At 46.0% G+C, this 26,343-nt stretch overlaps 1 protein-coding gene across 1 annotated transcript in view; it reads right to left on the reverse strand.

The window, feature by feature from the left end:
• The window catches only part of TNC (tenascin C), a 78,087-nt gene that overhangs the window by 28,478 nt on the left and 23,266 nt on the right, over nt 1-26,343 (reverse strand). Inside the window, exons 2-13 of the mRNA XM_058038505.1 lie at nt 22,956-23,548; nt 20,793-22,013; nt 19,273-19,536; nt 18,176-18,291; nt 17,939-18,095; nt 17,099-17,368; nt 15,876-16,061; nt 15,050-15,139; nt 14,054-14,317; nt 3,470-3,742; nt 1,338-1,610; nt 15-284 (exon numbers count right to left, since the gene is read on the reverse strand). Of these exons, the coding sequence (XP_057894488.1) occupies nt 15-284; nt 1,338-1,610; nt 3,470-3,742; nt 14,054-14,317; nt 15,050-15,139; nt 15,876-16,061; nt 17,099-17,368; nt 17,939-18,095; nt 18,176-18,291; nt 19,273-19,536; nt 20,793-22,013; nt 22,956-23,418 (3,847 nt within the window). The 5' untranslated portion in view covers nt 23,419-23,548. The remainder of the gene's footprint in view (nt 1-14; nt 285-1,337; nt 1,611-3,469; nt 3,743-14,053; nt 14,318-15,049; nt 15,140-15,875; nt 16,062-17,098; nt 17,369-17,938; nt 18,096-18,175; nt 18,292-19,272; nt 19,537-20,792; nt 22,014-22,955; nt 23,549-26,343) is intronic.

The following is a 26,343-nucleotide window of genomic DNA, read 5'->3' on the forward strand; positions in this document are numbered from 1 at the left end:
AAACAGTGAAATACCTGTGGTTGCCATGGCTGTCAAGGTCTGCCCACCTTGCCCATCAATTACCCCATGGAGCTGGACTGTGTAATTAGTGGCAGCTTTGAGGTTGGTCACTACAGAGTGCCGGGAGTCCCCTGGCACTGTGAGCACCAGGGAGTCCAAGGGGAAGTCAGAGTTCCTGACTTCCAGAATAAAGTGGTCAAAGGCCTTGTCCTGTGCCTCCCAGGCGAGTGACAGGCTGGCTGAGGTAGCGTTTGATACACTGAGTTTGCTAAGGAGAAGTTCCTCTACTACGGGAAGAAAAAACAAATGGAAATGTGTCACAGTTATTAAAAGTCAAAGCAATAAAATAAATTAATAGAGAAGTTTGAATTCACATGACCACGGGTCACAAGGGTCACCCAGCCTTGTGTTTCCCTGTTTCCCATCCCCTGCTGCTACCCTGACCCTGCCACCCATCATCAAATGAGAATATTCACAGTCTGCTGCTGCTGGAAATTGATATTATATTCTCTGATAGCTGAGATTGGATATTTTGCTTTCGCTGACCGCATTACTCCATTCCTATGACAAATCACTACAGCAACTTTTCCTAGCGGGGCAAAATTTGGTGGAGGTGTTTAACAATCATAACACGAGCCATTATCTGCCTACAATAACAATGTTCTGTTTCTGTAGTCCAGTCCTCACTTCCCACTCTCATCCTGAACATTTGATTTCCCTGCCTTTTCTGGGAAAGCTGTCAACTGTAAAACCTTGAAATGTTCAACCTGCCAACAACTCAGTGCCTGCCTATTCCCTTCTCTGACATCAACTCAAATGGACTTTTCAATCTCTCACCCAACACAACCTGAATAATTGAATCTAAATTCAAGCCATGAATGTGCCTTGCAAGATTGTGTTGGCACAGACTGAAAGGTGCCTGACATCTTTTGGGTAAATCTGTGTCTAGAAATCAGCTTATCTGAGGGAAGCTGTGTCCTCTCTGAGCTGTGGGACAGATGCACACGCAGACTGAAAGGTGAACGTAAGGAATCATCTCCCACTTGGTTCTTGGGATATTTGCTTTGCTTCTCTTCTGCCTCAGAGGCTGCCCCATGATGTCTAGACTCATGGTGTGAATGAAATCCCAGCACGATGGGATTGCCTGACTTTGCTGGATGGGCCGGTGGCTCAAATTCAAACATCCCCAGCTCACAGTATTTCTGGTTGATCTTCCTCGGAAGGCAGAAGGTTGGGAAATGGGTGGGCTGTGGGGCAGCTGAGGGCAGGGAAGGGGGCGCAACCTGTAAGGAAGAGTTCAAAAAAGCAGAGTTAGCAGTGAGGTAGGTTCTGTGTACCTGTGGTAGCTGCAGCACTGATTGCCTGTGTGCGGAACCCGCGAGAGATCCCGGAGAGGTAGACAATGAAATCAGTGCTGGGAGAAAGCCCTGAGATATGAGCAGTCCTTGAGTTGCCTGACAGGTTGAACTCCATGGGCTCCAGCAACCTGTTAGAATCAATAATTTCAATGGTAAAGGCGTCGAAGTCGCCGTTGGAGGCTGTCCAGGAGAGGTTGAAGCTTTCGGGGGTAATGTCGGAAACCGTGAGCTCAGCAACGCCGGGCTGCTCTCCTGGGGAGGGAAACAACACCCGTCAGAAGGGCCCCGGCCTCCTCCTGCTCTCCAAGGCTCCTCTCTGCCATGCTGGCAGCGCTGCCAGCTGGGCAAGGGCATGTGAGTAAAAGCTTGTTATGAGCAGACAGGTACTAAGGGGAGGAAATTAAATTAAAGCGTCACAAAATGTTAGATAAGGAAAAAAGAAAATTAAAATAACATTTAAAACTATGGTTATTTTTCTTTCCCAGCCGTGTCTTTGAGGTCTGAGCATGAAAGCAGATGCAGAAGGATTGTCTTGAATGCCCCTGGGGCATTTGGAAAAGGCGGCTTCCAGTTTTAGGAGAAGCTAAAACCAAAGCTGCTGCTTTATCCAAAGCAAAATCTTGTGTTTTGTTTACTCTTCTACTTTCCCTTTCAGCTTAAGTCTGTGAAAGCTGGCTTGTAATTTCGGAGCTGGAGCCAAAATGCAAAACAGGGAGAGATGCCTTGGGGCTTCTTCCTCTCTGCAGACATCCCCACAGCGTTACAGGAAGGTTCAGATATTTTTTAACAATTGCAAGTCCCCAGAAGGGAAGATTTTGAAAAGCTGGCTGCTGAGCTTGACCCAGAAAGGGAAGGGAAAACCTCAGCAGGGCATTTTCTGCTGTTTTCACCAGGGTAAAGGAAGGGAGCACATTGCATATTTAGGCAGGACACCCATGATGTGTTTCCTGCTCGGTCCCTTTGTCCAGCACATTGCTCTGCTCTCCTTGGGCATCTGCTCCCAGCTCCTGGGGAGGACTCTCAAAGCTCAGCACTTCACTGGGACACAGCACAGCCATTCCTGCCCAAGCCAGGCTGCTCCAGGCTCCACAGAAACAAGCAAGCTCTGCTGCACTTCATGCTTTAATTCCGATTAGTTCTCACAGGTGCTTTCATCCCTTTCTGGGCAGGGCACCATGTGCTGGCTATCTCACAGGGACAGGAGGAGCAAAGGGCTGAGGGGGAGCCCAGAGGCAGCAGAAATTGTCTGATTTTAATAATTTCTTGTAGAAATTATCTGAAGGAAAGGCCACTGGTGCCCCTTTAATGCCAATTAATTCACACTGTTCATTTCAGTTATCATGACACCTGGGAGGATCAGAGAGCCACACAGCAGAGATGTAAACATACATTTATCTCTCATGGTCAAAGCCTGTGATAAGCTCTTATTTCAAACTGTTGAGTTTCATGTGATGAGCCAGAAAATTATTTTGGGGCCCTTGATGAGCTTCATGCAAGCTCCTGATAGCACAGAGCTCACCTGCCTCCCTTCAGGCCAGTTTTGTGCCAAGGTAGTTCGGATGAATTTGCTTTTTTGCATTATATCTTTTTCAGGCCAGACTGTTTCATGATCTTGGATGGCTTAATGCACTTGATTAGTCTGATTAGGAATTAATTTGTGTCCTTTCCTATATGAGAACATACGGAAGGTGTTTTCCTTGCCCTGAGTCAGGTACACACAGCTTTACTGAGTCTGAATTCACACAGAATTTCAGAGGCAGCTTCTGAAGGGTATAAGCTGAACACTCTCAGGCTTTGATTATCTGGGCTGGTAGAGGAATGATTTTTCTAACTTTACCAGGCAACCTGGCCTTTCCCAAGCAGGTACAACATCCAGCTGGGTTTTGCTGTTAGTGTCAGCCAGGTAAGTGAGGAAAGGGAACAAAAAAAGGGGAAAGCAGGCAGGGAAGGGCTGCACCAGGGCACTGAGAAGCCTAACCATGAGGCATTTCCATGCCAGAGATGTTCAGCCAAGCTCTAAGGAGCTCATGCAAGGCTGTCCCAGCCAGCAGGACCTGCCCAGCACTCGCAGGAGCTCACATCTCTGTCACAAACAGCTGCAGGGAAGGTACCTGTGGTGGTCTCAAGAGAAATGGGCTTGCTCCTGTGGCCCCGAGCGAGCCCCTGCAGGGTGATGGTGTAAGGAGTGCTGGCCTTGAGGCCGGTGACATTGACAGAGCTCAGTGTCCCCGGCACTGTGACATTGCGGCTCTCCTCGGGGCTGCCAGCCTCCTGCACCTGCAGCACAAAGCTCTCAAAGGCCCCGTCTGCTGCTGTCCAGGTGAGCTGGAAACCATCCCAGCCGGGCTCTGACACTGACAGCTCCCCCAGCTCGGGCTCCTCCTCTGGATAAGGACAGAGAGGCAAGCTGTTACTTGGGTTGCAGAGTGGGGCTGTGTCACAGACATCTTTTATGGAAAATCCTTTCCTTAGCGTTTTTCCTCCTGAGAAGTTGGGAGGCCTCAGGAACAAAATGTAAACATTGATTATCTGCTGCTGTGGAATGCAACAGGTGGATCTGTGATTGGTCTCATGTGGTTGTTTCTAATTCATGGCCAATCACAGTCAGCTGGCTCGGACTCTCTGTCCAAGCCACAAACCTTTGTTATCATTCTTTGCTATTCTATTTTTAGCTGGCCTTCTGATGAAACCTTTTCTTCTATTCTTTTAGTATAGTTTTAATGTAATATATATGATAAAATAATAAATCAAGCCTTCTGAAACATGGAGTCAGATCCTCATCTCTTCCCTCATCCAAGAACCCCTGTGAACATGGTCACAGGGCTGATGTCAGATTATTTAATGAGGTTCTGTGTTAATGAATTTCACATTTAATAATGCCCCCCCTGCCCCCCTGCATTTACATTATCAGCTGCCTCAGATAACTCCAAGGAAATCTCTTTGGAGGCATGGCAAAATGAAACAGTGAGAGAAGAATTGTAATAATTAACAAATATTGGGAGGCTGCCCACAGAAAGCAGCTCATAGAGAATCTTACAGCTGTGAGTGCTTTATCAGCATTAATTAAACTCCCTGTGAGATAAGTAGGTATTACTGTAACAACTTTACTCAGTCTGATACACTGAGTTGTGAAACAACTTTACTTCAGGGCCATTCTGAAGTAACTGTGTTGTAAGGGTAGGAAAGGGTATGGTTTAGAGTAGTTGGAATTCAGATATTTATGTTCAGATATTTATGTTTTTCAGATTCAGATATTTATGGTTATAATGGGATTCAGATATTTATGGGATTCAGATATTTATGTTTTTAATTGCATCCACTTGAAGGATGTTGCTTATGCTTCCAAACTATTTCTAACACAAAACAACAAAGAGGAAAATGCCTCCATGTCTGCATGTCTTTAATGGATTTATCTTCTTTTAGCATATCATTCTATCCACAAAACCTTTCTTTGGGTGGAGACAGGACTTTCAGAGTTACTGATATTAATCTAAAATTGAAATGTTCATTCACAGAAATTCAGATTCTCACAAAATCCCACAGAGGTGGCCAAGGAAGCTGAGAGCCATCAGAGGTAACTCTGCTGCTGTTAAATCTGAAAGCTGAGGTCATTTGCTCAGCAAGAATGGAAAGTTCTTTGTTACAAAGGAAACACAACTGATTCCTTAACATTACACAGTCAGAGGTGAAAATGATAGAGCACTGCCTGGTTTTTCTACCTGGAAAGTCCTGCGTGCTCTATCACTGACCTGTGGCCTGTGCTGATTTTCAGCACCCTTCTGATTTATTTGAATTGTTGCACATAAGTGTTACAGTAAGAACAGAGTGTCTCTGAATAATCCCATTCTGCATGACTGAGAATTCAAAGGAGATGCTGCATGCAGGGAAATGGATCTGATTTGTCAATTGTAAACTTCAACTTTATGCATATTGTAATACAGTAGTTAAGGGGACCCTGGAATAAATGAAATTTAGGCTCAGCAGCATCACTCATATGGAGTTTCTCCCTGTAAAACCAGTGTGATTATTGCATGACTGCTCAAAGCCTCAGGCAGGCAGCTGGGGCTGGATTTCCAGAGGTTGAGCACTCATATATCATAACAATCTTCAGTAAAATTCATTAACAAATCAGTAAATTGCTACTATTCAGGAACACAAGTTCTGTTGAGCTTTTTCCATCCTGTTAGAAGGAAAGAGATTGTTTATGACATTATGAAAATGTTCAATAACAATAAAAGAAATGTATTAATCCAGAGCTGTCTTCCCTTATCAGGAACAGAAAGGAGATCCATTGAGGTAAAATATGAATTCTGTCAAAACAAGACTGTTATCTGGAAAAGAGAAAGCAGACAGCAAGGGAACTGGTTGTATCAGAGATCACAATCTGTTGGTGGCAACAGAAACAAATAAAACATATACATTTCCTTAAAATTAAAGTGAAACTAAAATTACAGTGGAGTTAAATCTTTTAAATAGAAGCTTGGTTATAATAAGTAATGCAGGAACTATCACAGGTTGAAAGCAATTCTGATTTCTCTGAAAATGCTCAGTTTCATTCTGCTCCATGATGCAGAGCCCCTTTCCCTGCCATTTGTTGCTCATGCATGTCTGACAGAAAAGCAAACAACCTCTTCTGCTCTCCAGGGACCAAGGGGTTCTCCTGTGGAATCATGAACCAAACAGGATTGCTGAAGAGCTCCAAAATCCTCAGCCACCCAGCACAGATGACAAAGCAACCACAGTGCCATGGTAAAGATCAAGGGACGATGTTTCTTAAAAAAAAAAACCCAAAAACCAAAACCAAAACCAGAGAGAACAAACCATGGACAGATGAGACTGCTCTGGCTCAGTGAAATAATCTTTGTATCTCTACATAAGTAGTTTACCTCCTATTGGGAATTTGGTTTTGAGGGATGGACAAGTGCAGTCCTGAGTCCCCAGATCTGAGCTCCCACCCTGGTGCTTTGGTCATTACTGAACTCAGCCTTGGCACCTCATGGAATTGATGGAACAGGGTAAGACGTGGGAGTTTTTGGAAGGGTCTCACAATCTTTTTTTTTCTCTCTGGCATCACCACTTCCATGCCAAACTCCTGCTGTGTTTGAGCACAATCCATACAAGCACATGCAGCATCTCTCTGTTCCCACATCCCTTATCAGCAGCAGATGCATCAACATCTCTCTTTGCATGCAATTTGAAAAGAGAGGTTTGATGCTGCAGCACCTTCCATTGTCCATGCTGCAACACCCCAGGCTCTCATTCCACAGCTGTAAGTTTCATCCCATGCAAAAGGAAGAATAAAGCAGCCAAGAGGAAAAGCATCACTTACAAAGCCTAAAATCCCTACCAAAGCCATATGGAAATGAAGTTCTGGATTTTGAAGCAGAAAGGGAACAGGTGGCTGTGAATCCATGGGAAATACCTGCAGCAGGTAGAGCTTCCAGGGACCAAGAGAGCTGGCATTGGGCACTACCACTGAGGTTAATCTGGCATTGTGTGCCAACTGGGAGATTGGGAATTTCTGTTTCTCAAAGATTTCCCAGCAGAAACAATTCCTGTGTTCTGTTTAAAGTGGACAGGCCTTTCAGAGTGATAGGGAACTGATCAAATACCTCATCCTGTGCTGCCCAGGGTGGAACTACTGGAAGCCCTGGGGGTTATATTAAGGCCATGAAGAGCCACAGTGATTCTGAGCTGGGTGAGTGAAGGGGGAATAAAAGCAGAGCAGGAGGCTCAGGGCTGGGGGATGTTAAATAACTGAGCAGGGTTGGTGCAGTGCTGGGAGGATCAAATGGTGTTTCTCTGAATGATTCTCCACGTGTAGTGGCCAGAAGTGCTAAAAAGTGCTAAAATTTCCTGATAATAACCCCCCAAACCACAGCTAACACCTGCTCCAGCACACTCTATGGGCTGTGCATTGGGAGCCCTGAAAACCAAGCAGAGGAGTTCTCCTGGTTTTGGAGACTGAAACCAGGCCTGGAGCAAAGAGAGCAGCAGCACACACAGCCTGGTTCTCACAGAGCCACCCTGAGCAGCAACCAGAGAGGAGCTGGAATGCTTCCAGCAGGGAGCTGGCACATCCTCAGCTGATGGAAATCAGTTCTCTTTGATTACTTCCAAAGAACTTTGCTCATTTACATCACATTGGAACCCTCACTATCCAAACAGGTCCTTTGTCTTTCTTACACCCATCAGTGAATGCTCCTGACACAAACCATGGAGGGAATTCATGCCAAAAATCACAAACACATCTAAACTCAGGCTGAGAAATCACAGCAGAAACATGCTAAAGCTCCTCATATCCCACTAAAAACAGTCTTGGAAGAGTTATCCATTGTGATACAGGCAGAATAAAGTGGAGAGGATGCACATTCTTGCCTAAAACTAGGATAGAAAGAACTTAAAGAATATTTCTTAAAGAATATTTCTTATAGGAAATCCAGGAATGGAAAGGGGAGACATGCTGAATGATCTGTGGATATATCCTGTAGAACAGTCAGATTCTGGAAATCTGAGAGCTGTGGAGGTCACAGGCAGAGTTTCTGATGCCAGGCACAAGGCACCAGGCAGGGGATTTCTCTGACATGCAGAATTATCTACTCATTAGTGGGAAGCCACATCATTTCACACCTCGGTGACTTCCTTGCTTTCATGCTCCACTTGCATTCAACAAGAGAGAGCAAGTCATCGAGCACCATCCATCAGTTCAGCACAAATATCTGCTCAGGATTCATTACATGTCTCCAAATTCACACATCCATCACAAAGAAATACATTTCCAAAGGAGTAAAATCAATTAGAAATGTTTTCAAATGGATGCAGAAATGTTAGCTTGTAAATATTCTCTCAGGTTAACTACAGGTGTGGAAACATTGTTTTCTGCTCACCTCTGGGAAGAAGAAAAGCCTGTAAGGCAAAGACTGATTTATATTTATATATAATATTAATATTTATATTTACATCTGGCATTAATAGTCTTGATTTAAGTAAGAAATGCCTTTAAATCACCCCAGACATGATTTGAACAGGCTCTGCCTATGCTGCATCCTGGAGATAAGCAGGTTTCCATCACACCAGCACAGCTACAATGCTCACCACTGCCATCATCCCCTCTTTCCCAGTAAACCCCTGTCAGAACTGTTATCTGCCTGCTCCAGGGCAGCTCGTGGAACAATGCAGGAAGGTTTGGAACCATTCTGCAACTCCCAGCTGCTTGTGCATCAGCAGGTGCCAAGCAGGTCTTTCCTGTTCTGGGAACAGGCAAAAAATTACAACATCAAGAGCAAGGGCACTTGTTTAGTCTAAAAGTTGATAATTTAACAGGCACAGAGGTGGCTGGGCTTTGAGGGGCTGGTGTTCCAGATTGCAATGCAAGATGTTTTCCATTACCATCTGTATGGCAGATTATCTTTTGTCAAGGGAGCAGTTTGCCTTATCTCTCTCTTTGAGTGACCACAATCACACCTCCCTCGAGAGGGGACATTGCTGATAACAGCTATTGAATGTCACTGCATGGCTGATAAGAACTGTAACATCCCATTGGGAGATGCTCCGCCCAGAGGGACGAGCCAAGCATTGCTACCCAGATATAATCCAGAGGGTTTGAGACACCAGCACAGCTTTCTGCACTGGATTCCCCAGAGGAACAGCAGCTGCCTCTCCTTCCACTGGATCTTCAGAGGAAGAATCCATCCTTCTCTACAGGATCCCCCTGCTCCAACAGAACCCCCCCTGACACTGCAGGAGGGCTGCAGCCACATTTCCAATGGCACTGCCACCAACACCCTGACCCACAGGGTGTCAGGTTGGGTTCTGACTCTGTCAGTGTTGTTCTAGTGCACTGCATTGTTAATTTTATCCATTTATTATTTTCTTCCCTATTAAAGAACTGTTATTTTCTCCTTCCGTATTTTTGCCTGAGAGCCCCTTAATTTAAAATTAACAGCAATTCGGAGGGGTGGGGAGGGTTTGCATTCTCCATTTCAGGGGAGGCTCCTGCCTTACTTAGCAGAATCCTGTCTTTCCAAACCAAAGCTGGGCTTTGCTGGGCTGGGCTTTGCTGGGAGGGTTTCTGCTGAAGACAAGAGTGGGCAGCCCAGTGGGGAGGAGAGAGCAGCAGTGCATCCCCCAGGGACAGCTCCCCCTGGGAAACTGAACTTTGAGCTGGAAACTGAAGATAAAACCTTCAAAATACAAGAGGCAACATAAAATTAGGGTGGCATTACACTCCTGATGTACTGAGGGTGTGTGAGAGAACCCTGTGTAAGATCAGTCAAAGATGGCCCCTCATTTTCCCTCATTTTCCCTGACTACCCCACAAATCTCCCACATCCCTGCCTGTTCTAGCACAGCCACACAAGGATGTGGTTACTCCAATCTAGATGGAAAATGCAGCAGTTCAAGTACATTATATAAAACCTGAGGGACCAACCTCCTGTGTGAGATTTGAATCCAGAAATTTGCTGGATTCACAAGTGGATTTATTTTATTGTGCCAACTTTGGCAGCTACATGGAGGTTGCTATGTACAGGTTGTCCCATGGAACACAGGGAATGTAATTCTGAATATTACCTTGGACTTAATGACTCCACAAATAAATTTGTGGGTGAGAAAGAATGGTTTTCCTCTACCACAGATAGTAACACTCATATATCCCACATAATTAATGTGTATCAGAGGAATATGTGGCTTTGTGTACAAACAAGCAGGAGATGGACAAATGAAAATGATATGAATACATGGAAAACACTCTGATACCACAGAAATATCAGTGTTCTTTGTTTAGCAGGCAGAATGCTGTAACAGATAATGGAAAATCTGGAAAACAATCAAACTGTAGAATAACAAGAACAGTGAGCTCAAACACTTGATGTAACAAGAGATGGGCAGAAAAAACAGAGAGCTCTGGGAGCTTTAGGTGGGTGGGTGACAGCCAGAGAATGATTCACAGTAGTGAGATGAATGAACAGAGATAGAAGCTGAAAAGGGAAACTGGATGGATAAAAACCATACACTCCTTCCCAGGCTGGAACACTTCTTACTGTCAGCTGAGGAAATAGCTCAATATCTCTTGGTAAAATCTCCAGGGTGAGCCTGGCCTGAATCTGTCTGTGGAGTGGTGTTGGCCTTTTCAGGAATTCCACTGGAATGTTTCTCTGGTGGTTTCACTAAAAAGGAAACTTGTGACATTTCCCCAACTCCTTGGGATAAAGCAAGAAGTTTTCTGGATTATTTCTTGCTTCTGAATCTGGGATTTTAAGTTATTCCCCAAGAGGGGCTCTCAGTCGCTTTCCCAATCTCTTGATGACCCAACAAGGTTTCCTTTTCAGTCCCCTTTGGCTAAAACACTTTCCCCTCTCTTAATCAGCTGATTAAACTGGGCTTGCAGTGCCTGTGCACCTCTGAATTTCATTAAGAAATCACTGCAGCACACCACAAACCAGAAATACTCAGAAATGGAGTAGCTACCTCTAAAAACTGAACTCAGGCTCCAGGTGCTCTCAGAGGAGGAGTCAGCTGAACAAATGGACAATCTTCCCTGGCAAATTTAGTTTCCCAGTGCTCAGCACTGCACGTTCCCATGGAGCTGGCTCACCTAATCATTCTTGCTGATGTTTCTTTGAGTTTGTATAAAAAAGGGTGGTGCAATCTGAGCCTTGGAGAAGCCAGGAGAGGAAGAGGGGCTGACGCACACCACGGACAAGGGCCTTTGGTAAACAGCATAAATCTTGTGGAAAACATTCAGCAGAATGGAAAAGTCACTTCTCCAAGGCATGCTCTGCTGTTCAAGCTCACTCCCAGAGGCAAGACAGTATCACATCCTCGATCCATCAGCAGTTGCTGCACAATCTGGGTCCTTCAGCAGAGGAATTTGGGCTTGGCTCTTGGTTTCTCACTCATTTATCTCCTCAGGCCTCTCATGCATTGCCTGATGTATTGGCATCCCTCCTGCTCCAGGCCCCACATTGTGCTCTGCAGGCAGGGCTCCAGAGGCAGAGCAGGACAGAACAAAGCTCAAGGCTGCAGTCTGAGTGCTGGGGACGTGCTCACCCTGCAGATGAGCAGCTCATCTGCTGGGACATGCTCAAGGCAAGGTCCCTCCAAGGACTAAAATGTGTCCTTTTCTTTAATTTCTGAGTCAAACCTTCATGCAGTGGCAGGTGGGACCCTCCTGACACCTTCACTAATAACAGGAAGGGGTTTCCTGTGGTAACTCAGCTTCCAGAGGAGCAGAGTGCTGGTCTCCAGCCCATGCCTAAAAACCAAACTATAAACCTCTCCAGCCTATAAACCAACACACCTTGGTTTATAGGAAGTGTTGGTTTGGAGGCTTCAATCCCAGCTCCCAGGGGTTCTCTGGGCAGGAAGGGCTCTGCTGTGACACTTCCATTACTCCAGCACAAAACTGCTGTGGATTCCTGTATTCCTGTATTGAGCACAAAACTGTTGTGGATTCCTGTATTTACACACCACAAGACTCTAAAGCTGTGTGGTCTGTTTCCCTCAGGACCACAAGGTCCCTCGTGGAATTCTCCTGCATTCCTGATGCCTCTGGAGCACAAAAAGCCTCATTTCAGGGAGCTCCTCTGGGTCAGGCCTAAATGCTTGCATTAGGGTTACACTACCTATGGAGCTACAAGAGGCAAGCAAGCAAATAGAAATGTGAAATATTCAGTGTTTCCTTTTCAGCAAAATTTAGCAAACTTCACTCTGTAATTGTTGCCATCCCTTGAGTGCAGGATCAGGAATATTAGTTAAAAAAGATTTTGTCACTTGAGTTGCACTTCATCCATGTGAAGGGACAGAAGCAACAGTGCCTTCCATCCTGCATTATGTGTTTTGTGATGTGTCCTTTGCTAGAGGTTCATGAGTTCTGAATGTTTCAGCTTGCCTCCACAAGAGAGGGGAAAACAGGATTGTTTGGCTTCAGCCTGAGGACTTGGGACCTCCCAAGTGCTGGAACATGGATAAAGAGGAGTGTCCTGAGGGTAGATGGAAAAGCAAACTGAAGAGACCACTTATCTTCCAGAGAATTTCTGCTCCCTGTGCTCTGTGTTTGGATTTGTCCATTCCTGCTCAGCAGAAAGGTCACAGAGCCAGGTTATGTCAACTGCTCCTCCCTGGAGCCCACTGCAGAGCCCTCTCTGTTTACTGCTGCTCTGAGAAAAGACATAAAACAAATACAGCAGCCAGATGAAGGTATTTCTAAAGAAAAAAAAAAAAAAAAATAAAAGGTGAACCAGGAAAAAGAAGCCACCTTGTGAAGATTTGGAAGATGATGCTGCAAAGACCAGGCTGTGAGATTCCACAGCACATTGTTTCTGCCTCTTCACCATCTCTGCAGACTTCCGTGAAACCTCTCAGTCTTCCAACCGAGAAAGTTGGAAAATTGAACTCTGCTCACTCCTGCCACACAAACCTACAGCTTCCTTTTTTCTGTATGTGCCTCAAGGCTTCCTAATTTTTCCCTGCACTGGACACAGGCCTGACTTAGGCACCAAATAACTCATTCAGGACTGATGGTTTCCAGACCACGTAACTCTCTGATGGATTGCTGTCTCTATAAAGCATTCAGAGGTTGTGCTGGTGTGAGCACTGCCAGGGAATATGAGCCCAGCTTTGATCTGTGTAAATTATTAAGTTAAGCTGTGTAATTATTAATTTGTAAAATCCACACTGTCTGACATGTGCTTACCTCACAGATGGTCACTGGGGAGAAAAGCATAAACACCTTGGTGTCTGCTAAGGACAATAGCTGTAGCCCAGCTGATTGTGATTTCACCATCTCTGCTTGCTTAGAGCAGATTGAGGCTTTGCCTCACAGGATTTAGGCTGAGAAACCTAAAGATTCAGGACTTTTTTGTGTTCTATACTGAGATATAATTGTCTATGCAACAAAACTTGGCTCAAAATGTTTTACAAGGGATAAAACCTTGTTCAGTAAGTCATCTGATAGTGGTCAGTGGGAGTGGTTTGCACAAATGGAGATGGCAGAAACAGACAAATATAAGTCACAGTACCCAGCAGAAATGGTGGCTTGGAACAGATTGGGGCAGAAACTATTCCAGTTTTGGATGAGAAAACTGAAATGGGGCAACATCAGAGCCCCACTGGCCCTGCTGAGGGATGATGACCTGCTGTGAAGAGAATAAATTAGGCAGGAACAAACAAAGTTAAACACATTCTGCTTGCTCTTCCTCTTGGGTTTTTGGCTGTAGAATGCAAAACATGTTAGAAGACATGATGTACAAAAATACCCAGCCTAGCCTAAAACAAAGAATGAGTTCTGCACCCACGCAGGACGGGTGGATGAGCTCCTTGTGAGGCCTCTCAAAGGATGAGCAAGAAATCATTGGGAGCATGGAGGTGAGGGAGCAGCAGGGAGGGACAAAGGGAGGAACAGCAGGGAGGGACACACAGAGATGGATTTAGCACCAGTGAATCCCACCCCCAGCACATGAAAATCCCTCTTGAGCTTGGGATGTGAAGCCACTTCCACAGAACCGCTTGGAATTAGGAACCGATTCGTTGGATTCAGGGATGTGAAATGGTTTCATATCTTCTGCTGGCTGGTAAACCCATCTATCCTTCACTCTCTCATGCTGGCAGAGCTCTGAAGGAAGTTCCCTAGATATGGATTAGGAAATCAGGTGAAGTTCTCCCTGGGCTAGTGACCACCAGAGGCTGTTACTCACCCGTGGAGCCCTTGACAGTGGTGGGTTTGCTCTTGTGCCGTCCCTTCTCTGCCAGCAGGCTGATGGTGTACTCGGTGCCTGGCTCCAGCCCCCGCAGCAGGAAGGAGCTGCTGTCCACTGGGATCTCCACCTCGCCCTTCTTCCCCAAGGGACCGGTGTAAACCAGGCGGTAGTGGTCAAACTTGGCCACGGGCCTTCTCCAGCGCAGGGACAGGGTGGTCTCAGTGGGTTCGCTGACTTCCAGATCCTTGGGGTTATCAAGGTCTGCAAGTGAAAAACAAGCAAAGTTGAGGTGTCTCTGAAGTGCCTTGAGAGAGTTTTTCAGGCATCTGTAGAGGAATATCTGTTGGAGTGTCAGTGGGTAGGATGGTTGGGATGGATGGAGACGAGAGATCTCTGGAGCCAGGTCTGGAACTTGGGGTTTATTGCAAAGGGCCTGAGTGCAGGGCCCTGCTGGGAGCTGCCAAACACAGCTCAGAGCAGGAATGAGAGAAGAGAGGGGGAGAGAGGGTGAGAGGGTAAGAGATCGAGGTTCCCATTACAATACAATAAATCTTCTTTGTGTTGAATATTCTGATTCTCACTAACCAATCTAGTACAAGGTACAAATCCTATAGTATTTACACACAGCCTATAAGAATCATTACATTACCGTACTGTGTTACATTATAAACCCTAAAAACTCCTCTTTGGGTCCCTTCTGCCAAGCTGTAGGGTCTGCTCTTGGGCTTTGGCCAGAGTGATCAGTGCAAGTATAATTATCATTAAGGAGCTCACCTGGAGATGAAACTCACAGAACATTAAGAGGAACAGGAAAAAGAAATGAGATTCAGAGGTCATGACCTTTGTTGGATTTTTTTGTTTTCCTTGAGGGAAAAAGTATCACAATGAACTCAAGAACTTTCTAAAATATCTCTTCCAGCATCTCTTAGAAATGGAAGAGTGGCTCCATCACAGGTGCCTCCTCCAGAGCTGTAATGGGACCAGGACACTCACCAGTGCCAGCATTGATGGTAGCAGGAGCACTTTCCCTGTCGTTCCTCACTGCTGTCACTCCAATGCCATATTCAGTTCCAGGCCTCAAACCTGTGAGATGAGGAGAAAAAATGTGAGTTCCTGTCCATGGAATATACCTGCAGGCATTTATTGGAATAAGGAAGGCTGAATGGATGCAGAGTGAGAGATCTGCTTTCCTCTATGCAGACAATTGAGGTTTCTGTTGACCCTCCAGCTGACAAGCTGCAGACTGGCACCAGTGACTCCCACCTCTAGCACATGAAAATGCCTCTTGAGCTCAGGATGTGAAGGCACTTCCACAGAACTGCTTGGAATTAGGGGAACTGATTAGTTGGATTCAGGGCGCATGTGGAAGTGAAATGGTTTGGTAAATCCATTTCACATGGCTTTCAATTCAGTTTGGTCTACTCAAATTATAGAATCATGGAATAGTTTGAGTTGGAAAGGACATTAAAGATCATCTTGTTCCACCCCCTGCCATGGCAGGGACATTTCCCTCTGTCCCAGGTGCTCCCAGCCCTGTCCAGCCTGGCCTTGGGCACTGCCAGGGATCCAGGGGCAGCCACAGCTGCTCTGGGCACCCTGTGCCAGGGCCTGCCCACCCTGCCAGGGAACAATTCCTTCCTAATATCTCATCTAATTTCAAACTTGTAACCTCTTGTCCCCAAACAATGTGCTTGAGATCACTCAAAACTTGTTTGTACCTCTAATGTATGGTGACCATAAGCACATTTAATTCTCCATGTCCGTGCCCTGGGGTGACAAAAACAATGTGACACTAATGACAATCTCTCCATCCCCCTACCTGTGAGTATAGCTCTGGTTGTGGCCTGGCTGCCCTTGGGCACTGTGATCTCCACATGGTCCCCACCAGAGATGGGGGCGAACTTGATTCGGTAATTATCGACGTTGGCATGGCTGTTCTTCCACTCCAGGGTGATGCTGCTGTCAGTCTGGGACACCCTCTTCAGGTTCCTTGGAGCATCCAGGTCTGGAATCAACCAAGCAATAAATAAATAATTAGGAATATTTCTCTGCGGACAGCAGTCTCTTGTGACAGTGCTTTTTAGAAGGTGAAATGACCCGTAAAGCTTCCTCTCATATGATCCTGTGATGTCTTAACTACAAAAATCAAAGGTTTTCTAGCATGAAAAGTGAGTTCATCAGCTTCAGTTCAAGAAATTTAACTTCTATCTCCTGAGACAAAAATAATATTTTCACTTGTAATAATTTGCTTTTACTATAAAATGTGTATGGGTTTGTGGAAAAACACACTTGGATGAAAACACTGTTTTCCTTTACAAAAACCTCAGCTTTCAAAAGGAAAGAAGAGCAAAGAACTGGTCAGATCTAGAATTTCTGTTCAGTAACATCTTGCATTCATGGCTGGAAGGAACTCTAAGTCTCAAAAAAAGGTGAATATTATGGAGAAATTCTATGAGCTTTCATTTTTCTCACCTACAGTAGCCTCAAATCCTGTTCCAAAATAACAACTGTATTTAAGGATGAAAAGGGATGTAATTCACAGCTCTCTTAATGCATCAAGCCTTGATAACCTGCTAAAGGACCCACACTTTCCAAAAACATTCCCAGAATCACTGAGGAGCACAGTAAATTTATGAAAGAATGGCAGGAAATATTTGCAGAACTGAAGAAGAAAAAACACCCCGTTCTCTGCTTCTAAACTCATTAGGCAAAGAGAAATAAGATGTAACAGGAACTACAGAAGATATTTAGCTCATTGGACAGACAAATGATTCAGAGGAATTTGGTTTTGAAACAGGGATTTAGAGTAAAAGACACAATAACCTAGTTCCCATTTTAAAAATACATTTAGATTCTTGTGGGAGGGTCTAAATATTTTGGTGAGCCAACAAGGCATAAAAGGCACAGGAAATTGTTCTCTACTTCCATGTACCTCTAAAACTGGGCTGATTTTGTGTTGATCAGTAACTGCCAACTCCAGCAACAAGACACAAACAGCACAGGAGGATGGGTGGTCCCTGTGGCACCTTCCCAGCCCCTCACCTGTGACAAAGATTTCCTTCACAGGGTCGCTCTCCATGTCCCCTCGACGAGACACCAGAGTCACCTCGTACTCTGTGTGCGGCCTCAGGTTGCCAATGGAGTATTGGTTCTCATCTTCAGAGAGGTCAATGGTTGTCCTGTCCCCTGGAATGTCCTTGGGGCCATAAGTGAGCTCTACACCTTCAACTTCAGCCAAGGGTTTGGACCATGTGATGAGAGCTGTGGTGTCAGTGACGTCTCTGGCCTCCACCTGGCTGGGGGCATCAAGCTCTGGTACCAAGCAAAAGAGAAAGGAAAAGAGGCTTTAAAAATAAATATTGCCATGAAAAGCACCCATATTCTTATGCTTTTAATTGATGATTCAAAACAAAGTTTAAATTAGTATCCTCATTTATGCTCTTCCTTTGGTTCCTGTAGTTTTGGACTCCAGATGGAATCAATCCATCAGAAGCAAATCCATCAAAACTCCTTCAAACCGGAAGATGACAAAAGAAAGACAAGCAAGAGCCCTGAGAGCTTCCTCACCTTCACATGCTTTTCATGCAAATATCACCAGGATGAAAAAATTCTAGCAAGGAATTCTAGTTCCTGCTGATGTACATCTTGAAAAAGGAATAAAAGTGCATGCTAAGTTGGACATAAATTTCCCTTCTGCTTCAAACAGGTTATGTGGAGAGGAATTATTTTTTCCTCATGTATTCTTTAGCATCTCCACTATCTCCTTCCCCTGCTATTAACTCACAGTGCAGAGCTTGAATTTCTCTTTGTTTACAAACCCCCAAACAGCAGATGTTGTGTTGGTGGCCAACTAAACCCAGACCAAACACAGGTTGTGCTTACTTGTGGTGATGACTTTGGACAGGCCTGGTCCTCTGGTGTTGTTCTTCACGATATGGATGGACACATTGTACTGCTGCCCAGGTGCCAAACCTGGCTGCATGTAGGATGTCTCTGGCCTTTTCAAGCTGCTGGTTATGTCACCATTATCATCCTTTTTCTGGAACACATGGGACAATCATTGAGTAAAAACATAAAAATACAGGATTTTTCATTCTATACGTGAAAGCGCTTCCTCACCATATTACGGAAGACCAGCTCCCAGCCGTCAAAAGAAAAGTTCAGAGGGTCCCACTCCACCTGGACGGATGTTTCCCGAACAGATTTGAACCTCAGACCTTCTGGAGCAGGCAGATCTGTGGCAGAAGAAAGGGATATTCTCACATTAGTGTCAAATTCCCATAAATAGGGCACTGGGGTGGGACATCTTTCCATTTCTAGACATATCTGCCAGGTAGGGACCTGCAGCTGAGGTGGTTAAACTCTTCTCAGATCCAGTTCTTGTGGCTTTGGAGAGGCTTTCCTGAACTGGTTAAACGTCACCTTAGAATAAGAAGAATTTTACCCTCAAATTCTCTTTTTTGTGCCGTCTTGAAAGAAGCCTGGTGTTAACTTTGGAAGTCAGGAGAGCTGAATCCTGTCCCAACTCTCCAGAAATGAGGTCAGTGACAGAATCAAAGAGCACCTTTTGATATTGGGATGTTTAGATATGACAGTGATGTGCACAAAACAAAAAGATGAACGACAGATGTACAGACAGGCAGATAAAAGGTAAGATGTAGTAAATCACAGCAAAGATGCAAAACAAATGTAACCTCTATTTTAGCCAAAATAGTTTGAATTTAAGTGATTTCATATTGCTCTTTTATATGCTGTTACATTTTTAATTTTTTTCTCAGGAAGAATTACCAGAGTTTTTAAAATGAACATTACAGTAAAAAATGCACATTATAATAAAGAAATGTGCATTTTTATAAAGAAGCCAAGGTTCTTAATTCACAAAGGCACCATGTTGGGAGACATTGAGAGCAGAAGAGCTCGCTTCTAACACAATCCCTGATGTTGGAAAAAAGTAGAAAATGGAAATACAGAAAGCTGTTTTTTCCAGGCCAACATTTGAATTGGAAGTAGAGAATACAAAAGAAATGGTATCCCAAAAAGGAATGTAAATCAATACATCTGAACTGAAAATAAAAATGCAGAAAAAATACCTCCAAGAAAGGGATGCAAGCCAACACATGCAAAGTGAAAACAGAAAATATGAAATAAGCAACACCCCAAAAGAGAGATGCAAATGGAATAGACAAAAGGATGAATACAGGGAACATTAAACTCACATGTGGCTACCCTGGCGCTGACCGGAATACTCTTCTTGTTTTTCAGGATTGCAAAGACACGGATGAAGTACTCCACCCCTGGCTCCAGCTCGTGGATGGTGGCAGCTGTGTGGTTTCCCGGCACGGTGAACTGCATGTCCAAGCCCCCGCTGCTGGTGGGGACGTAGGTGACAAGGTACTCGTTGACGAGGTTCTCGTGCTTCCACTCCAGATTGACAGTTTTATCTGTCACGTTGGTCACAGTCAGATCAGTTGGAGGAGACACTGGGAATGGGAAAAAAAAAAAAAAAGCCCAGCCAAAGTTATAAGAAGTTCTCAAGGCTCAGGAAATAATGACTTGCCCAGTTTCACATTTTCCCAGGAGTGGTTCCTAAGGCTCATCTCACACGCAGGGAATGGGGAAGGCATGTCCCACAAATTAGCTGCTGAGGAAAGGAATGCTCAGCTGATGGAGACTACAGACATTTCCAGAAGCCAATTTCTGCTCTCACACTTACACGCAACCTCTGGCTGACTGTGTTCCAGCTGCTCCTCTCATGACTGCAGCACAAGAGTGCTATAGCTGGGTCCCGAGGGGTTCAGATGTTTAATTCAACTGCCAGCAGCACGTGATTGTAGAGCTAGAAGTCCTGAGATTTGCACAGATTTTCCAAAGTCAAATAAAACATTATTTGAGTAAATACTTGCAATAGATCTGCCTGTGCAAGATCACAAAGTGGGGCTTAGGCACCTTCCAGGAGGAGGAGATGAATGATGGGAATTTCTTTTAAAGGGTATTCATTGTCTTTTATAGTGCTCCCAACCCCAAAGTACTCTTTCATTACCAAAATTTAGTCTCACAATTTCTCCCCCAGGATCTACTAAAGAAAACGACCTCATTTATGGTGTATAGCTAGTCATTATCACACTGCCAAAATTTTCTATCAATTTCCATAGAGTCACTGGTCCTGGGAAACCAAGCATGTGACTTTATAGCTAAGTTTCCACTCCAGCTGATCCCACGATTTTCCTGTAAGCTTCTGTGAGATCTAATATACACACATCCATATACATATGTATTGTGCATTTATATATATATATGTATGAATACATACACACATGTGGAGAAGACTCTGGAGCATTTCCCTTTTCTCCTTAGCTAGAGCAGCTTCCTTCAGCTTTTTTTCCTGGCATCAAGAGGTACTGTGAGAACCTGGAGGCTCATGGTGACAAATCCCAGCTAGTGCTGTCTACAGCACCAATGACATTGTGGTGGGAGCAGAAATGGAGGTGACAAAGGCATTGCAACACCATCAGCAGCCTGTTGTATTGGTGACCACCAAAAGCCACCAGAAACCGCTACACTACTTATCCCTGATATTTCAGGATGCCAAGAGCTACCAGTGCTGCCGCATCCCCGATCCTGCTGTTTGGACTATGTTGGAAAAGCAACAAGGCCCAGCTCTATGGAAAACTTCAATGAAGCATCCAAGGCTGTTGGCTGGCCCAAGGGGAGCAGTTCAGAGGGACACTGCACCTACCATCAGAGCAATCATCCCCGATGTAGCCATCCTCACAGACACAGCGCCCGTCCACGCAGCGCCCCGCGTTGTTGCAGTCGTTGGGGCAGGAGCGCTCCCGGCAGTCCTCGCCCACGAAGCCCTCATCGCACACGCAGCGCCCGTTGATGCAGCGCCCACGCCCGTGGCAGTCGTTGGGGCAGGAGAGCTCACCACAGTCTTCCCCCGTGAAGCCATTATCACACTCACAGCGCCCCTCCACGCAGCGCCCGCGGTTGTGGCAGTCATTGGGGCAGCGCAGCTCCCCGCAATCCTCACCCATGTACCCCTCATCGCACACGCACTGCCCGTTGACGCACAGCCCACGGCTGTGGCAGTCGTTGGGACACCGCAGCTGGCTGCAGTCATCCCCGGTGAAGCCCTCATGGCACACGCACTGCCCGTTCTCACAGCGCCCACGGTTGTGGCAGTCGTTGGGGCACCGCAGCTCCCCGCAGTCCTCCCCGATGAACCCCTCGTGGCACACGCAGCGCCCGCCCACGCAGCGCCCGCGGTTGTGGCAGTCGTTGGGGCACCGCAGCTCCGCGCAGTCCTCGCCCAGGTACCCCTCGTGGCACACGCAGCGCCCGCCCACGCAGCGCCCGCGGTTGTGGCAGTCGTTGGGGCACCTCCTCTCGCTGCAGTCGTCACCCACAAAGCCCTCGTGGCACACGCACAGCCCGTTCTCGCAGCGCCCGTTGCTGTGGCAGTCATTGGGGCAGGTGAGCTCGCCGCAGTCCTCGCCGGTGAAGCCCTCCTCGCAGAAGCAGGTGCCGTTCACGCAGCGCCCGCGGTCGAAGCAGTCGTTGGGGCAGATGAGCTCGCTGCAGTCCTCACCAGTGTATCCCTCATCACACACACACTCGCTGTCCACACAGCGCCCGCGGCCGTGGCAGTTGTGGGGGCACAGGGGCACGCTGCAGTCATCGCCCACAAAACCCTCGTGGCACAGGCACTGCCCGCCCACGCAGCGCCCGTGGGCGCCGCAGCCCTGGGGGCAGAGCTCCTGGCTGCAGTCTGGGCCCGTGTAGCCCTCGAAGCACACGCACAGCCCGTCCACGCACTTGCCCTGGTCATTGCAGTCGTTGGGACACGAGGGCTGGCTGCAGTTGGGGCCCTTCCAGCCGGGCTCGCAGACGCAGCCGCAGATGTCGATGCTGTAGTTGCCGTGCCCGCTGCAGTAGGGTGTGGTGTCCAGGCGACCTGTACCAACGAGCCCAAAGTTCATTAATCCCCATGGCACTAGAATGCCGTAGGCCAGCGTGGCACTTATGACCCAAAAGGCTCTGATTTTCTAGTTCCCTACAGGATATCAGTTTTTAAAGTTTTTAAATGAGAATCTCTCTTTCTCCACCTAGATTTACTTAACCAGGAAAGCTTTAATTTGCTCTAATGCCAGGGAAGATCCCCTGCCAGCGACTTGGTAATTGAGCATTCTGGATTCCTCCTCCCTTCTCAAAATCCTCTCCCACTGACTGAGAAGCTTTCCTGACTGCTTCATTAGGGCATGCAAAATAGAACATCATTCATCCATTCACCCCAGAACAGAAAAGTCAGGCAGCATATTGTGTCATCAGCTGTATCAGCAACCAGGAGGCTGCTCTGAGCTCAAAGCTTCTTAATTCTGAAGAAGATATGTATTTCTTCTCTTATATGACCAACTCCTTCCCTCAATTTAAAAATCAACCAGACAGACACATTTTTCCCTCTTCTGTAACTATTTGTGCTTTTCTATTGCCTTATGTCCTGCTGTATTTTTATTGGTCTCTACTAAAGAAAACTTGGAAGCAAAAATGGTTACATTGGCAGCTTCCTCAAGGCGACAAAAAGTGGAGCCAAGAGCTTGGACTGTGAGTTTTAATCTTAACTCTGACGCGGATTTACCATGTCCAAGTGCTGTCCATGCTCAGTGCCACATCTACAAAGGGTCCCAGGCCACCTCCTGACCCACAGATCCATAAAGCCGTGGAACTGTGAATGAATGTACCTTGCACACTGGCCAAACACATTCCCAGTTTTGATTACGTTTCAAATTTAACGGGTTGACTTGTGCTTATTCTTGAAAGAGATTGGAGTATCACTCTAAACAACATCTACAGCCAGCACAAGAATTTCCCCTAGGAGCAGCTCCCCAGCCTGCCTTACCTTCTGCTGCCTGGGAATTGGGACAGCATCCAGCCCCGCTGGCACACTGCTCCCGCAGGGAGGAGACCAGCCCCTCCAGCTCCTCCAGTCTGCTCAGCAGATCCTTAATGTCTGGGGCAGCTGCACAGCCACAGGCCCGCCGGGGAATGTTAATCCTGTGTGTGAAGACAATCTGGTTGCCCTCGTTCACCGTGTGCTCCTCGTAGTTCTTGACGGGCTCAATTTCTGCCTTCAGGTCGGCGTCGCCGCTTGCCGAGTCCAGGTCCACGGAGCAGAGGGAGCCAACGGGCAGCTTAATGTTGTAGACATGGTTGAAAACCACAGGCTGGTTATCCTCTGGCAAGGTCACGTTCAGCCCAGTCTCCCTCTTCTGCCGGATAATTCTCTTGATGAGTCCACCAGTGACGTGCTGGGACAGCAAAGCGAGGATGGCACAGGCCAAGACCCGGCTGGGGAGTCCCATTGTGGTGCCCGGTTTCCTTTTGAGGCTGAGAGAATTTTAGTTCTGCTTGGCCTTTGTAATCTGCAGCAGAAATTGGAGAGCCAGCGCAAACCAAGCTGGAGATCCTTTTCTTTCCTGGTGTGTTTGTTCCCTAAAAGAAGAAAACAGTGTAAGGGATTAACAGCACAAACCAAGCTGGAGATCCTTTTCTTTCCTGGTGTTTTTTTTCCCTAGAAGAAGAAGGAGCAGTGTAAGGGATTAACAGCGGCACACCACCCAGCAAAGGTGTGACACTGCTTGTGTGCTGCATCTGCAGAGAACAACACATTTGGCTCTACAACACATTTAGGTTTTACACAGCTAAACTCCAGATCTAATTCAAATTGATAATGCAGAGTACAGTAATAATGATTTAAATGCTTATTCCTTTTGTTCTTTACCTTTCTTTTGTGTTTTGCTTCCACTTGTTATTTTTTGTCTATTAAACACCTGCAAGTACGTTCCAGTGTTTTAGTACTTCAACTATTTTAGGTTTTTTATTTTACACCAGAATGTTGAATTTCTATCACAGGACCATCACTCTTCACCCAAGCTCCTGAGCTTGCTCTGATGTATAATAACAGTCGTTTTCCAGGATCTCAGTGTGATTCTGGAGGAAATCCCACCAGACATGAAGAAAGCTGCTGTTATTTCCAAGTTAGAGCAAATACAGTGTGTTGTACAAGATTTAACTGCTTCAAGCAGAAGACTGGGGCAAAGATGCCTGCTGAGTCTCAGCTCAACTGAAAACAGAAGTAGATAAAATAAATATGTGTTCTGTTATGATTTAACCAATGTTAAATTCTGTATTTCGTTCATCTCTCCACTGCCGGAAGGCTGCTCAAGTTTGGACCATGTAAGAAACTTGAGACATTGTCAAAAGTGCATCAACACCACCAAGATCATTCCATCCCTTTTCTAGAGGTTTTAACTCCAAGATTGCTGTGGCATCTGAACGCCAGGGCTTGTAGCTCCATAGTAAGTTCCACTATGTGATGATTTATCAAGAACATGAAGATAAGTGGAACTCTCTACAGGTGGAAGGTTCTGGTGTCAATGCTTGTACCACAAGGATTTTATAGTATAAAAGTAGTGAGACACAAGAGAAGCAGACTCCAACAAGAGAGACAGCAATAAAACTACATGTGTAAAAATGCCTTTTTAGCAGCCAATATCCCTTTCCATTAGGCAGCATTTCCCACTGCCTGATCTTTCCTTAGCTATAGCGCAATAACTCGTGTACAGTTGCAAGCACTGGCTGGGCTCTACAGCTCCTCCTGAAACTCATTCCTTTCAATTAGCTCCCCTGTTTCCTCTTCATCCTCAGTCTGTGCCTGTTCCTTTTCAGTGGAGTGAGCCAGGGGAGTGCAAAGACATCCATTGACTGCCATGCAGGATCAGCCCCTCAGCACGTAGAGTGAGGAGCCAGAGCAGTAATGGACTGCCTGAACAAGCACACCTAATAAATGTCATCTCAGCATTTGTTTTCCTTCCCTCTCCCAGAAGAGCTTGGTTTAATGGTTAGATCAGTGACTGTGCTTTCAGTGGTTGCAAGCTATGAAATGCCAGTAATGGAGGAAACAGCAATTTATTCTCTAAACATCATGGTTTTGATGCTAATTTATTTGTCAGATGAGAGACCAGCCTCTTCCACCCTTCTGATTCCCCCAAAGTGATGGGATTGTTTTTCCCATGCTATGCCAGCTGCTTTTGTGAGGGAATGACAATAACACATCAGACACTTCACTGGAGTTTAGTGGGTTTAGTAGGGAATGGGCAAACTTCACCCCTTTTTACTGGGGAATAAATCAGAAGTAAACAAGCAGCAGGGAAGGTTTTTTCCTTATGGAAAACCATTCAGCTTTAAGGCATTTCTAACACTTACCCCATTTGCTCAAATATTTCTGCAAGCCCTGCCTCCACCAAAAGAGATCACAAAATTATTAATAAAGAATAACAGAGACAGACATGGTCCAGGTCTCATTTCTGACTCAATCCCTAAACTGGGTTGCCAGTTCATAAAATGTGCTCAGGACTGTATTTAAAGTGGGATTTTAGTCTCTAGCACTCCCTTTGCTTTGGCTTTGCAAAGTGCTTCTCATGCAATTCTATGTGCTGCAATGCACTTTTTGCCCCAGGACAAGATCATACAGCTAAAACTGATGCCTGACCCTCAAGTAGTCACTAAAGGGACAGGCTGCTTGACAGATGGATCACTAATGGAAAATGGAACAAACTGGAGGCAGCTCTGCATCTCATTCTCGCTGAATTTTAGTGAAAGTTGAGCATCCATTTCCTTATGGCTTCTGGAAATCCCAACCCACAGGAATATGGGCCTTGCCCAAACCAAGGAAGTTGCACTTTTTTTCTGCTGACAAATCACTTAATCATGGCACAAACTGTAATTTCTTTAATATGCCTGGAAAATGACAAACCTGCTCTGGCAAGAGCCACTGTCACTGTCACCTTCACTACTGGTGAAAGCCACATGAACCCCAGGACTCTGAGAGGACACTTGCTGCATTAGAGGCAGCCAAACCTCTCAGCTCACAGATGAAACTGGAAGAAATAACATGTCTGGGCTGACATCCTTTTGAAGTTTCTGGAGAAGCATCGTGGTGGTCTAGGAGCAGCATTGCTTGCCTGCTCTCTGACCCCTTTGCTTTGGCACCGGGTGTGATGTCTGAGCTAATCCATCCCCATCAGGTGTTTCCCATCCCATCTGCCACAGGCCCAGCGTGGTTAGCTGAGCTCCTCTCCTGCATCTGACATCTACAAAACAAGACACCTTCCTCCAGCTCTTTATACATCAGCCATGGTTTTGGCTGGGAGAACAAAGAGGACATCCTTCTCTCCAGCTCCTCAGACACATCCAAACAACAGCTCTGACCACAACCGACCACCCAG

The sequence above is a fragment of the Melospiza georgiana genome, chromosome 20 (genome assembly GCF_028018845.1).
Source record: "Melospiza georgiana isolate bMelGeo1 chromosome 20, bMelGeo1.pri, whole genome shotgun sequence".
NCBI lineage: Eukaryota > Metazoa > Chordata > Aves > Passeriformes > Passerellidae > Melospiza > Melospiza georgiana.